At 43.8% G+C, this 13,496-nt stretch overlaps 1 protein-coding gene across 3 annotated transcripts in view; it reads right to left on the reverse strand.

Moving 5' to 3' along the window:
- The window catches only part of cdh7a (cadherin 7a), a 93,125-nt gene that overhangs the window by 19,959 nt on the left and 59,670 nt on the right, over positions 1 to 13,496 (reverse strand). For 2 of the 3 annotated variants that reach the window (XM_053651137.1, XM_053651138.1), the window contains 3 exons: positions 9,629 to 9,750; positions 3,316 to 3,433; positions 1,565 to 1,816 (listed from right to left, as the gene is read on the reverse strand). In XM_053651137.1, coding sequence (XP_053507112.1) covers positions 1,565 to 1,816; positions 3,316 to 3,433; positions 9,629 to 9,750 — 492 coding nt within the window. Of the gene's footprint in view, positions 1 to 1,564; positions 1,817 to 3,315; positions 3,434 to 8,738; positions 9,751 to 13,496 lie in introns of those variants that run through there. The other variant, XM_053651139.1, reaches the window with a different exon arrangement.

Genomic DNA, 13,496 nt, shown 5'->3' on the forward strand with positions numbered 1-13,496 from the left:
TGGTAGATGATTGCGATGGTGATGGTTGTAGTGGAGATGATCATGGGGGTGGTGGTGGTGGTGATGATTGTAATGGTGATGATGGTAGATGATTGCGATGGTGATGGTTGTAGTGGAGATGATTATGGTGGTGGTGGTGATGGTGATGATTGTAATGGTGATGGTTGTGATGGTGATGATGGTAGATGATTGCGATGGTGATGGTTGTAGTGGAGATGATCATGGTGGCGGTGGGGGTGGTGATGATTGTAATGGTGATGGTTGTGATGGTGATGATGGTAGATGATTGCGATGGTGATGGTTGTAGTGGAGATGATCATGGGGGTGGTGGTGGTGGTGATGATTGTAATGGTGATGGTTGTGATGGTGATGATGGTAGATGATTGCGATGGTGATGGTTGTAGTGGAGATGATCATGGTGGTGGTGGTGGTGGTGATGATTGTAATGGTGATGGTTGTGATGGTGATGATGGTAGATGATTGCGATGGTGATGGTTGTAGTGGAGATGATCATGGTGGTGGTGGTGGTGGTGATGATTGTAATGGTGATGGTTGTGATGGTGATGATGGTAGATGATTGCGATGGTGATGGTTGTAGTGGAGATGATCATGGTGGTGGTGGTGGTGGTGGTGATGATTGTAATGGTGATGGTTGTGATGGTGATGATGGTAGATGATTGCGATGGTGATGGTTGTAGTGGAGATGATCATGGTGGTGGTGGTGGTGGTGGTGATGATTGTAATGGTGATGGTTGTGATGGTGATGATGGTAGATGATTGCGATGGTGATGGTTGTAGTGGAGATGATCATGGTGGTGGTGGTGGTGGTGATGATTGTAATGGTGATGGTTGTGATGGTGATGATGGTAGATGATTGCGATGGTGATGGTTGTAGTGGAGATGATCATGGTGGTGGTGGTGGTGGTGATGATTGTAATGGTGATGGTTGTGATGGTGATGATGGTAGATGATTGCGATGGTGATGGTTGTAGTGGAGATGATCATGGTGGTGGTGGTGGTGGTGATGATTGTAATGGTGATGGTTGTGATGGTGATGATGGTAGATGATTGCGATGGTGATGGTTGTAGTGGAGATGATCATGGTGGTGGTGGTGGTGATGATTGTGATGGTGATGATGGTAGATGATTGCAATGGTGATGGTTGTAGTGGAGATGATCATGGTGGTGGTGGTGGTGATGGTTGTGATGGTGATGATGGTAGATGATTGCGATGGTGATGGTTGTAGTGGAGATGATCATGGTGGTGGTGGTGGTGATGATTGTGATGGTGATGATGGTAGATGATTGCAATTGTGATGGTTGTAGTGGAGATGATCATGGTGGTGGTGGTGGTGATGATTGTGATGGTGATGATGGTAGATGATTGCGATGGTGATGGTTGTAGTGGAGATGATCATGGTGGTGGTGGTGGTGATGATTGTGATAGTGATGATGGATATGATGATGTTTATGTTTATAGTGGTGGTGAGAATATTGGTGATTGATGACACTGGCTGTAGTGATGATGATGATGATGATGATGATGATGATGACGGACTCTTACCGAGCAGTGTCATGATGCAGGCCAGGATGGCTGTGAGTGCTCCGGTGCTGAGTCCGGCCGTCAGGAGGAAAGCCTCGGTGCCACAGGCCTGTGGAGCTCCATCAGAGTCACACTCACACACCCGGATGGACAGAGTGTTAGTGCTGCTGAGAGACGGACTCCCGCTGTCCACTATCAGCACGGGCAGACGGTACAGCGGCTGCTCTCGCCTGTGAAATCCTCCGCGCTTAGTCAGGATGGACGCCGTGTTATCTGGAGAGGAGACAGGAGACGAGAAGATAAGACGTGAAAGGGAAAGAAATTGTTGGTGAAAGGAAATGAGGTGAGAAAAGAAACTAGACAGATCAGAGATATTTGTCTCAAGGTTATTACAAATATTCCTTTTTACAATGTAGATGTTTTATCTGGAAACACTACATGTCGTAATGTAATATTATTACAATATCCATGTTTAGCTGGTAGGCCAAATTTCTCATAATAAACGCACATCTATCTGAATATCTTCTTAAACATGTTAATGTGGTGACACTTTACTCTTCATAACACCACACAATGCCACACACTTTCCTCATTAGCAGCCTTCATAAGGCTACGGTACATAATAGCTACATAAGCCGTTAATGAGAACTCACATAAAATGCTTAAACATTCCTAACACTACAAGATGCCCACATACGCCATCTGTGACAACTGATATATCGCTCGAACAGAATAGAGGGAACACTTAAGTAAGTACAGTGCTCATAAGGCGACATGGCTTCTGCTATATAAGCCCTTCATGTCAACTAGCATAAAGATACTTCTTTAGATATTCATAACAACACATGATGCCCTCATAAGCCATCTATGACAGCTGAGGTTTGTGAAGAAATAGCAGTAACGCTTAAGACAAGCGTCCGTAAGGCTACGTAAATATTCACAGCACTTCATACCCGATACGTATGCGCTACATGATGCCTGCATAAGCCGTCTATGACAACCGATATACGACTTCTTAAGCGTTCATAACCCTACGTAAGCTGTCTACGACGACTGATACAAACCTGTTTCTAAAAATTAAAAAAGCGCGGCGCTCATAAGGCTACGTGAGATTCACGACACTGTATGATACCTCTATAAGTTCTCTATGACAGCTGATATAAACTTATTTCCAAAAAAACCCCAAAATAAACAAAACAACAGTGTTAACCTTTAACATATGGGAAGTGTTTATAAAGTTATACGACACCTATTAGGTACAGTGAGTGCTTAAACATTTATAAAATGTCAATGATCTGACATAGGGTTGTATTATGGAACTTTCTGGAATGCTATAACCACTGTCTGTGTAACTGAGGGTATATCCAGGATGTAAGGTTATCATGAGATATAACATAACTGATGATGTGACGTAGTTTTCCATGCAAGTTTCAACCTTCTGAAAGTTCATGTAGGCTTATGAGAGTTGTCATGAAGGGCTTATGAGCAGCGGACGTCATGTAGTTAGTCCACTGCTCAAATTACAGATACAGCGAACGTTTCTTCTTTCAAATCGCCTCGATGCTGTTTAGTTCGAACTGTACCACGTCGACGGAATTGTTTTCTTTTTTATTAAAAGAGATAAAATAAGAACAGTTGTTGTTATCGTGCTCGGTGTTGTGGAAAGCGGTTTATACATCAGTGTAACGCTGCTCCGAGTCCTGAAGATATTGTAATATGTCTTCCAGGTGTGTTTAAGCAGATAAGGCGTTAAACAGTGCTGTGTAAGCTACCTTTGTTGTCCCGCAGGGTGAAGTTGTGGTTCCCAGCAGCCTCTGCAGTCAGGGAGAAGAAGAAGCGATGGCCGCTGGGAGGCTCGTCTTTATCCACCGCGCTCACCGTCTCGATCACCTGCAGAGAACACGACTCTTAATCGTCTTCGACCTTGACTTACGTCTGCGAGACGGTGAAACCCGGGTCCGTTCGAGCTAAGGATTTCACTCGACGAATAAAAAAAGCGTGCGCACATGACAGCAACGTTCTGGAATCATGGCTTACGTAAGCGCATCGAGGCAGCTGACATCAACGGAAACGTTCATAACACTACATGATGCCTACATATAAGCCGATGCCGAGTGATATATACCTTTTCATTCTTAATTGTTGTAACACCTTACTTAATGTTAGTGTTCATAATGTGACATGACAGTGCAGACACAAGTGTTTCAAGACCACTGACGTACTGTAAACATACGTAAACGTTCATAACACTACATGATGCCTTCATAAGCCGATGCCAAGCGATATATACCTTTTCATTCTTAATTGTTGTAACACCTTACTTAATGTTAGTGTTCATAATGTGACATGACAGTGCAGACACAAGTGTTTCAAGACCACTGACGTACTGTAAACATACGTAAACGTTCGTAACACTACACAGCGCCTATATAACCATTTCATGACAACTGACATCAACCTACTTACACACGGCACTACATGATGCCTGTATAAGCCATTCACGGCAACTGATATATATATATATATATATATGTATATATATATTTCTAAAATAAATAAATAAATAAATAAAAGGCTATAACACCTTACTTAGTACAATTATAGAAGTGTTCATAAGGCTACATAAGACCTCTTCAATGACAGCTGACATAAACTTACTTAAACCAGTACATGATGCTGTCATAAGCCATTTACGACAACCTATTTCTAACAAAAAGAAAACGTCACTTAAGGATAGCGTCCATAAGGCTGCATGACACGTCCTAAATATATATATATATATATATATATATATATATATAAGCAAAAACAATAGCAGTGACTTACATAAGTACATTAGGACACATCCTACATTAGGGAATTTATAACCTACAGTACAGTATAGACATGCGCTATATAAATGAAACACATTATTATTATTATTATTATTATTATTATTATTTGGCTCGAGCGCTAGCGACTAGCAGGAAAAAAGAAACTATAACACTCTCTAGGCTTAAATGATGGTGTTGTCGTTATACCGAGCACGCATGCCTGAACTGCATCTCGAAGTGCGCGTATCGCAATAGCGTACAAATCCAATTTCGCGTGGCCGTATCAATATGGCTGTCTGGCCGTCTGAAACGAAGTCCAAGATTCGAATCAAAACAATCACGGCACTAAGGGGTTGCGAGTCAATACGCTATCAGTGATTAGCGATGCTTATACAGTGCGCTGGGGGATTTGGAGAAAAGTGCTGTGTTTTAGAGATGAGTATCAGACCTGTCTGTCAGGTGGAGCATTAAGGAGATTCCCTTGATACGCTGTCGGGGCTTAAATCGGCGGGCTGGGGCTGAGTTTAATACCGAGCGGCACCCGCGTGTCAAGCTGCGGTCAGCGCAAAGTCAATCCGCTCGAAAAGCTTCTACACTCCGAGGTACGGTCCGACCGAGAAGAAATAAACGCATCCCAGACTTCTTCGTATTGCAGAAATAAGACGTCATGCACAGCGATTAATAAGGAATAAGGAAGGGTGGATGGAAATGTAGCCAAAACGGATTAGCGGTGGCTTTTTTTTCACCCCCGAGCGCGAGGGTAGTTACCGTAAAAACCCTGTATGTGTATTCAACGTCCACTTTCTACCACGATGGGACGCAAACAGCTTTTTAAATCGCTTTCTAATTATCGTCAGCATTACGTTTACAAAACAAATAAATAAATAAACCTTAAGATTTGACACGTTGTTTTCCTAATTAGTCTTTTTTTTTTTTTTCCCGTCAAGAGCATCGTCCAATAGATTACTAATGTGAGATGGAGGAAGGGGGCGGAGCTTCCAGGGCGTCGGTTAATATCGGGGCGTTCAAAACACCTACGCGACTGTCAATCGTTCGAGGTTCGTCTGTACGTTAGCTTGTTATTATTGAGGACAAAAAAAAAACAAAACAAAAAAAAACCCCCAAACAAACGAAGGCACTATACTGTATTAAAACGCGGCGCTTCTACGGAAATACACGTCAACGGTGTCAATTTTTCTTAAAAAGCGCTTAAACGAGTGAGGATTTATTGCTGGTTGGACTAATACTATATCGAAACAGACTCGTTTCAGCTCTAAAAACGCTTCCACGTACTGCGTAATTCTGAGAAAGGACCATTTCTAAATCCGCGAAGAAGAAAGCGCAGTGATCTGGGACGCTCATCAAGCTGCGCTCGCTCACCGAGCCTCCTGAAAACATTCCCGACATGGACTATCATAAATCGATTACGCCACGCTGCTTAAAAACGGCACGGCGCGCTTATGAGAAAGTACGGATGATTCGGTTTCTTCCAGCCCACGGGTCACACAGGGACGTCTACGGCACCCGCTGAGCGATGGCGTCACAGAGGAACCGAGAGCGACTCCGGCGCTCAGGCGTCCTTAAGGAGATAACATTAACAACCTCCGCGCTCATTACCGATCATCTCAGCTGCAAAATTACCTGGAACCATCATAATCCTCCAACAAATCATTCGCAGATCATCGCCTCCGTTCGTACCGAGCCTCTATTAAATGTTAAAATAGGGATACTGGGAACAACAAAGGGCAGATCAAGGAGACTGGGCAAAATGCCGTGAGCTGGAAGGAGAAGAAGGTGTAGAAGAGCACCTGGAGTGACCCCATTAGAAGAACTTTTAGGCTGGCATCTGGGGACTTTTTTTTTTTTTCTTTCACGCTTGGCCATCTGTTTTAGTTTTAGTCCGTAATGATCGGGGGTTGGGGGGGGTGGGGGATGTGGGCTGACAACGCTGGGGGTTGGGGGGGGGGGGTTCTGCATGTCACCGTTTTCACCAGAGTTCAACGGTGCGGAAAAATCGCTCCAGTTTTAGAACACCGCGCCTCAATTTCACTCCGCGTTGAATCGATTCCCACAAAAAAAAAAAAACATAAACAAAATCCTCTGGACTTGCTGGCTGCCTTCTCAAAACGGCCGCTTCGAAAAACCCCGCTCTACGTCACATCGCCGCCGAGTTCTCTGCCCTGATCGGGTCGGGAGGTCCGTTCGTCTCCTCGAACGGAAGCTAGCGACGTTAGCTCCGACTGTAATCCGAGTCAAACGTTTACAGCTACGGTATGCACGGGTTCTAATACGAGATCGTTTCTATAGTAACCACCCGCTCGCGGCAACGCTTACAGTATAGCAGACACGTTACGTAAAACAACAACAACAACAACAACAAGGTTTCACTGATATCGTTACGTTTTCTGTACGCAGATGTTTATTTAACGTCGATGGAAGGAGTCTCCAGTGTCAGAGCTTTGTAAAGCTGTAAAATTGACAGTTTTCCAGCATGGAAATCATTTGCTTGTGTGTCATTAAGTTTAAGAAGCGTGAGGCTGGTGAGGGAAACGTCTGTAAACGTGTACTGTACTGTATACAGGCAGCTGCTATAGCGGAAGTGAATAGATGTAACCGTAAACGGCTAAGAATGACAACATGCCATTCTGCTGTGGTGTAAGATGATTTCTGTCTCGAAAGGCTGGTTTTCCGTGACGTTAAATGTAACTGAAAATGGATAAAAATTGTTCGATAAAGAAATAAAACGGAGATAATTTGCAAATTGCTGTCAAACTTGCGTCAGAATAGAATTTTTACCGGAAATTCTCCACAACGGCACGGCTGCAGCTCTGCACACAAAAGCAAGCCGGCGTGCCCCTGGGCAGACGCGAAGGTGTGGATGTCAATCTGGCGGCCATATTGAACCGTCGGACCGTTTAATAGTCCAGCAGCGGAGGCCTTTTAGGGCCGTGTTAAGGACGCGGCCACTGGGCCGAAACTCTAACGAGACCCGAGATATCCATACCGCGAGCGCCTGCCGTCTCCGCACCCCGTCAAGCTCCGGCGCGTCAAGAATGACCCCGGAACGAGCGTGAACCGCGAGGGAAGTCAAGCGCTTACGAACAGCGCGGTATTCGAGGCTTCGCCGGGGGCCAGGAAATACGGCCACGGACATTTGGCTTTTAATATCTGGGAAAGTTAAAAGAGATGGGGAGTCTGAGAATGACCGAAACACACAGGCAGGGATCCGGAGGGGATTCGATTTTTTTATTTATTAATTTCTATTTTTTTCATCCCGACAGAAATTTTTCATCAGCGTTTGCCGAGATGAGCGCTACCTCCGGAGGCAAACATGATTTCCCGTGACACCGAGCGTTACCCGTAATTGCCAGGCTGCCAACAATGATCTTTCCAACAGGGGAGTTTCTGAAAGTCGTCTCAGGGCCCCTAGTGAGGCTTGTTTTTATGATTTAAGAGTTCTAACGGGAGCGATGAGAATTCCTCTATAAAGATATTCGACCGTTTCCGACGCACGCTTCCGTTCGGGTCCGGATGATTTATTTTTTTTCCCCCTATCGCACTGGTTTTTAATGCGCCGTCACGTATGAATCGTTCCAGCTGTGAAAAGCCCTAGGGTGTTACAGGAATGAAAATGTCACCTGATCGAAAGTTACGGCGCCTCTGAAGCAACACCAGCGTTGCTCATATTATGGATGAGCCTCATGTTTATCATGTCCTTTCGAATCTATTATAGAGGACATTTTATTATCAAGACATTCGCATTTCTAGTGATAATGCCACGACCCAGACTGAACGCGATCCCAGCCGTGGACGCGTACGAACGCAGACTCGGTGCGGAAGAAGAACCGAGGCAGGGTGTGAGGTCTGTCGTTCGCGTCGGTTCGCCTCTTTTTGACTAATTCATTTCAGACCAGTATTCCCTCTGGGTGTTTGTGTACACGCTAGGCGTAAAGCTCGTTCCCCACCGACGTGCAGCGATCTGATCCGCTGATTAGACTCGCACGCTGCAGGAGAAGCCTTTTTCCCCCTCAACATTTCGACTCAGATGCGTTCCCTACGCTCTCGGGTGGCGGTGGGATCGTGTTTTCGCGTCTGAAATTGAAAAAGTCCATCATTTTTAAACGCACGTTTACGTTTAGCGTTGTCTTAACGCTGTCCAAAGAAACAAGTTAGCGGCACCGGATGTTTCTTTAATGTCCAGCGTCAGAGGTACAGCTGTAACTTCTAAGTTCGGTGGTTCCTCCGTAACGATAAACGGATAAAAACGACGAGGCGTAAAATGTGCCATCGCGCCACGACGTCGCTGATAGTTCTTCCTTCGTTCCTCACTCGTAAGCCGGAGTCGGTATCGCTCCGTTCCTCTGTACACGCTCTGTCCGATGGGTACGTTTGTACTTATTTATTTATTTATTTATTCATTTATTTTAAATTATGTATGCGTGTGAAATGTTATAGCAGTAAAACGACTGTGTTCTAATTACAGTAAATGAAATAAAAACAGTGCTTGTTCTGCGTCGGTGAAGCGGTTTATTCGCTCTCGTAGCTGTTCTTTATTTATAATAACATTATTCTGTAATAATACAAGGCCACTTTAATGTTTGGGGAAATGGCACGGCTGGAACGCGGCTTCATTAAAAATGTATTGGATTGTGTTAGCGTGTGAATATTACGATATATATCTGCACGATAACGGCACTCGCCATTTTGGATTTAATGCCGGGTGTGGGAGGGGCGGCTCTCGGCGCCGTACGGGTCTCGTTTCGCAGCGGTTTTGGAGCAGATATTGGGCTGGTTCAATCACGGAGAAGACAGACGGTGAGCTAGTTTTCTTTGTCGAACAGTGTCGAAACCTGAGGAAAAATAAAATATGCCTCCGGTTTCTTTACTCTCCCAAACTCCCTCAAGGCCTCAAACTGTCAATCAGACAAAATCGCTAATTATATTCTGAGCGTCGGCTGGGCTCTCCGCGCATCCCGCTTCCCGTCTTATCAAACTAATTTGTTTAATTCATCAACCGTGAACTTTTGAAAGCAGAGTCTCTGGTGTTCTCGGTTCCTTTAGGTCAGCGCAGGCGTACGCAGACGAGACGGGAAGTAGCGGCTGCGACTGAAAATGTCACCGCTATATGAGAGATTTTGTCAGAACCCGGAGGGACGTGCTAATCATATGAGTAGCTTGTTTCCTTTTCCCCGGCTAAAGTCGAATAGAAAAAAAACAAAAAACAAACCCCACACATAATAAAAGCATGATAACGAGCAGGTCATTGTAGTACCTGGCCTGGTCCGGCGGTCTCGCACAGGAACGTCTCGTATTCGATTGCGAAGACGGGAGCGTTATCGTTGACGTCCATCACCGTGATGAGGGTGATTCCTTTCCCCACCTGCGACGGGTCCACTGGAACAGACAGACATGTTTTAGAACGTGATGTTCTCTGTGTACGTTTGCGCGTGAAGCTACTAGAACCTCGTGAACTGAAACGAGACAAAAGCTAACACGTCAAACAAAACCTTATGGGGTTTTTCCCCATTCAAATGTTCTTTGTAGAACCCTACAGCAGAACTTTGTAGAACCCTTCAGCAGAACTTTGTAGAACCCTACAGCAGAACTTTGTAGAACCCTACAGCAGAACTATCATAAAGGATTGACTTTTCTGAATCAGGAAGCTTCAGGAATCCATACTGTTTGCATTAGCAAAGACACAAGATACGTAACCATGCATCAGAGAGGGTTCCACGTCAAACTGAGAACCACAGATGTTTCAAAGAACATGAGCAGAAACGTGAAGGACGTGAAGCTTTTTTTTCTTATAAAACTGAATCGGAGAAGCCTTTAAGTAGAACCTTTTTTTTTTTTTTAAGGAAAGGAAGAACATTTAAATAGCAAAAGAACCATTCAGAAATCCTATTTTATATGAGTGTATTAAGACGGGCTTCTAGTAGAAGGCATCTGGGAAGCTTAAGTACCCTTAACTATCTAAAGAACCTTTGAGGATTAAAAGCAAAATGAGTATGTTCCAAGTAGAACAGTTTGAGGAAGCTAATATCCCAGAACTGAACAAAGAACCCTCGAGGAATTGTTTTAATAAGAGTGTATCACGGAGGTTTTTAAAGGTTTGAAATACCCTTTTAAATAAGAGTTTCTAAGTGAGAGTAATGTATCCCAAAAGGAACCTCCTGGAACCTGGAACCCTCCTAATACACTCGTATGAAACATGGTTCCTCAATGGTTCCTTTGATATGGTTACGAATGATTTGCTTCCTACGATGGTTTTACTTGTGGGGAACTCCTTGATACACTCTAATAGGCAAAAATGTTCCTCAAATGTTCTTTGAAGAGCCTTTGAGGAACCCTTTTAAATAAGAGCTTCTTAAGAGAGGGTAAGTGCTAACCCCTTTAGGAAGCGAAGAACCCCCTCACTATCCAGTGTTTCCTTGAGGAACACCGTTTATTAGAGCTTCTCAGAGACAGAAGTCCATTTAGGACGTGAAGAACCTCCTCAGTATCCAGTGTTTCCTTGAGGAACACCGTTTATTAGAGCTTCTCAGAGACAGAAGTCCATTTAGAACGTGAAGAACCTCCTCAGTATCCAGTGTTTCCTTGAGGAACACCGTTTATTAGAGCTTCTCAGAGACAGTAGTCCATTTACGAAGTGAAGAACCCCCTTACTTACTTAAAAAAACATTAATACGTTTATCAGAGATAAAGCAGAACTTCTTTGGAAATCTAAAAACTCTTAAACTATCCAAAGACCCCTTAAGGAAGCCTTTCTAATAAAGGTTTCTCAGACCAGGTAACCCCTTCAGGAAGTGAAGAACCGCCTTACTATCAAAAGAACCATTTTGAGAACATATTTATCAGACATGATTCTAAGTAGAACTTTTTCAGGAACCAGGAACTCGTTTACTATCCAAGGAACCTTTAAGGCGCTCGTTTTATTCAGAATTTCTCAGAAAACGTAAATCATTTAGAAGGTTTTAAAAAAAATAATAAAAATCCATCTCACTATCCGGAGAAGCACCAAGGAACCGTATTTCTGAAACAAATTCGTTTTCTCGTGTCACAAAGAAGTACTTTATAACCCTTGGTGCACTTAGGGTACAAACAGGGTTCCTCAGTCCTTCTTTGGATGGTGAGGGGGTTCTTCATCACCTTTTCTGAAAATACTCTTCTTAAAACAGGTTCCTTACATCCAGGTTCCTTGGATAGTTCGAGAACTCTGTTTGTGAAAGTGTCTGAAGGGTCATAAAGTTTACGGTTCTTCTTTCTGACATGAGAAACTTCCAGAAGCAGCCTCATCTTTTTGGATGATGTTCTTGAGACAGGGGTAAATATTCAGCGTGTGGATCAGTGTGACTGACTGGCAACCTTGCATTATTTATAGAGTAAGAACCAGTCATGTTTTTTTTTTTCCTTCCCTTTTCATGCCCAGTGATCTTTGGGAATTGGAATAAAAATGAAAGGGGTCGACCTGCAAGAAGGTTCACCGGCACCAGGGAATATCTACAAGACTTTTACATTGAAACGAATGGAATTAAAGTCCAAATAAACGCTGTAGCATAATAACCGTTGCGCCGATTAGCTGGAAGCCAGCCCACGAATAGAAGTGGACATGTTTATATTTTTAAAAGTATTTCGACATCAATCTTTCAGCACTTCAAGGTCACCCGATACGCTGCCAACATTTACCGATGTGTTGCTGCATGTCGTTATTTATGCTACACTCGGCGAATGGCGAATTAACAAGCCATATGGGTCTTCACAACGGTCTTGTTCTGTAAGCATATACCATAGCTGAGAGGTTTTTTTCTCTTTTTTTTTTTTTTTGGTTCTCTTCATAGCACGAGCCAAACCTGAACACGTGTGGAGGGCAAACAGCATGCAGTCGAGCAGAAGAGGCACAGCTGGGAAAAATCGCTGACTACATCGAGCAGCTTCCGAGCCACGAATGCACGCATCAACAACAATTAATAAGACTCGTCACTTTTTTCTTTCTTTCTTTCTTTCTTTTTTTTTTTTTACGCGCAAGCTTGCGTTTATTCACGTCATTTAATTTAGCCCTTTACACATGAGAAGAACTTGGGCAAGAACCATGCTTCTGTAGTTTTGCACTGGAGCTACAACGCAATGTCGCTAACGAGTCACGAAAGCTTCCAACCAGCGGTTTAGCAGAAACACTTCGACTTGTGTGAATCAATCGTGAATTATATTATCATCCCTAACACCTCTAACTCTCAAACTTTAGTCCATGTCACGTACCTGAGTACTGTAGTTTCAAGAAGGTGAAAAAAAATCCTTTCCATTGGCACTATGCTAAATTAGCTGTTCGCTACATCAGCCTCATAGGTCAAGAGTAAAAACTAGAGGAAGGAAAATTCAGGCACTAAACATGTCTTGGCTAATGACATAAGAGGAACATCTGGTGTAGATTCAGCCTAGCAATGCTAATAAGTATGCTAGATTTCCTCCACTGTTAGCTGAATCGAAATGGTAAATAGTCATTTCATTAATGCGATGTTTTGGTTATTAGTAAGGTATTAATGTTTCACTACGACAAACACCTAGCTGCTAATAACCAAAACTGACATATCTACTTACCTCAGAGTGGCTAATTGCGCTAACAGTGAAGGAAAACCTGGCGTTCCTACTGTACAGTAACATGCTAGCAGTCATGCTACATGCTAGCAGGCACATAGGTCAGCACCTATGAATCTCCAGTTATTTCCTCACTCACTTTAGCGTTCGAAGGCTTCAGTGATAAACAACGATAAACTCACTGTAATCAGATCGATCTTAACGAAGCGGGTTAATACACGGGCTCGGAAGCTACGACAAACATCTGGATGACTCGGTGAAAACAGCTGACTCACTACAGCGGCGCAGACCGGTGTGATTTATCGCACGGTCAGATTTAGCAAACATGTCGCGGAAAAAAAAAAAAAAAAACCCCAGCACTAAGAGCATTCCCTGACTTAAATAGATGAGGAACATCTGCCTCTGAGTCTCCACACCTGCAGGAAGGTGAAAACAGTGCGTGTTTGGTCACGGCTCCTCGTTCATCTCCAGATCTGACTCGATAACGGATCGCTTTACCTACACTGAATAAAACGGACTCGGGCTGCGTCGGCTGCCTCGGTGTCACG

Source organism: Ictalurus furcatus, chromosome 20 (assembly GCF_023375685.1).
Source record: "Ictalurus furcatus strain D&B chromosome 20, Billie_1.0, whole genome shotgun sequence".
Classification (NCBI taxonomy): Eukaryota; Metazoa; Chordata; class Actinopteri; order Siluriformes; family Ictaluridae; genus Ictalurus; species Ictalurus furcatus.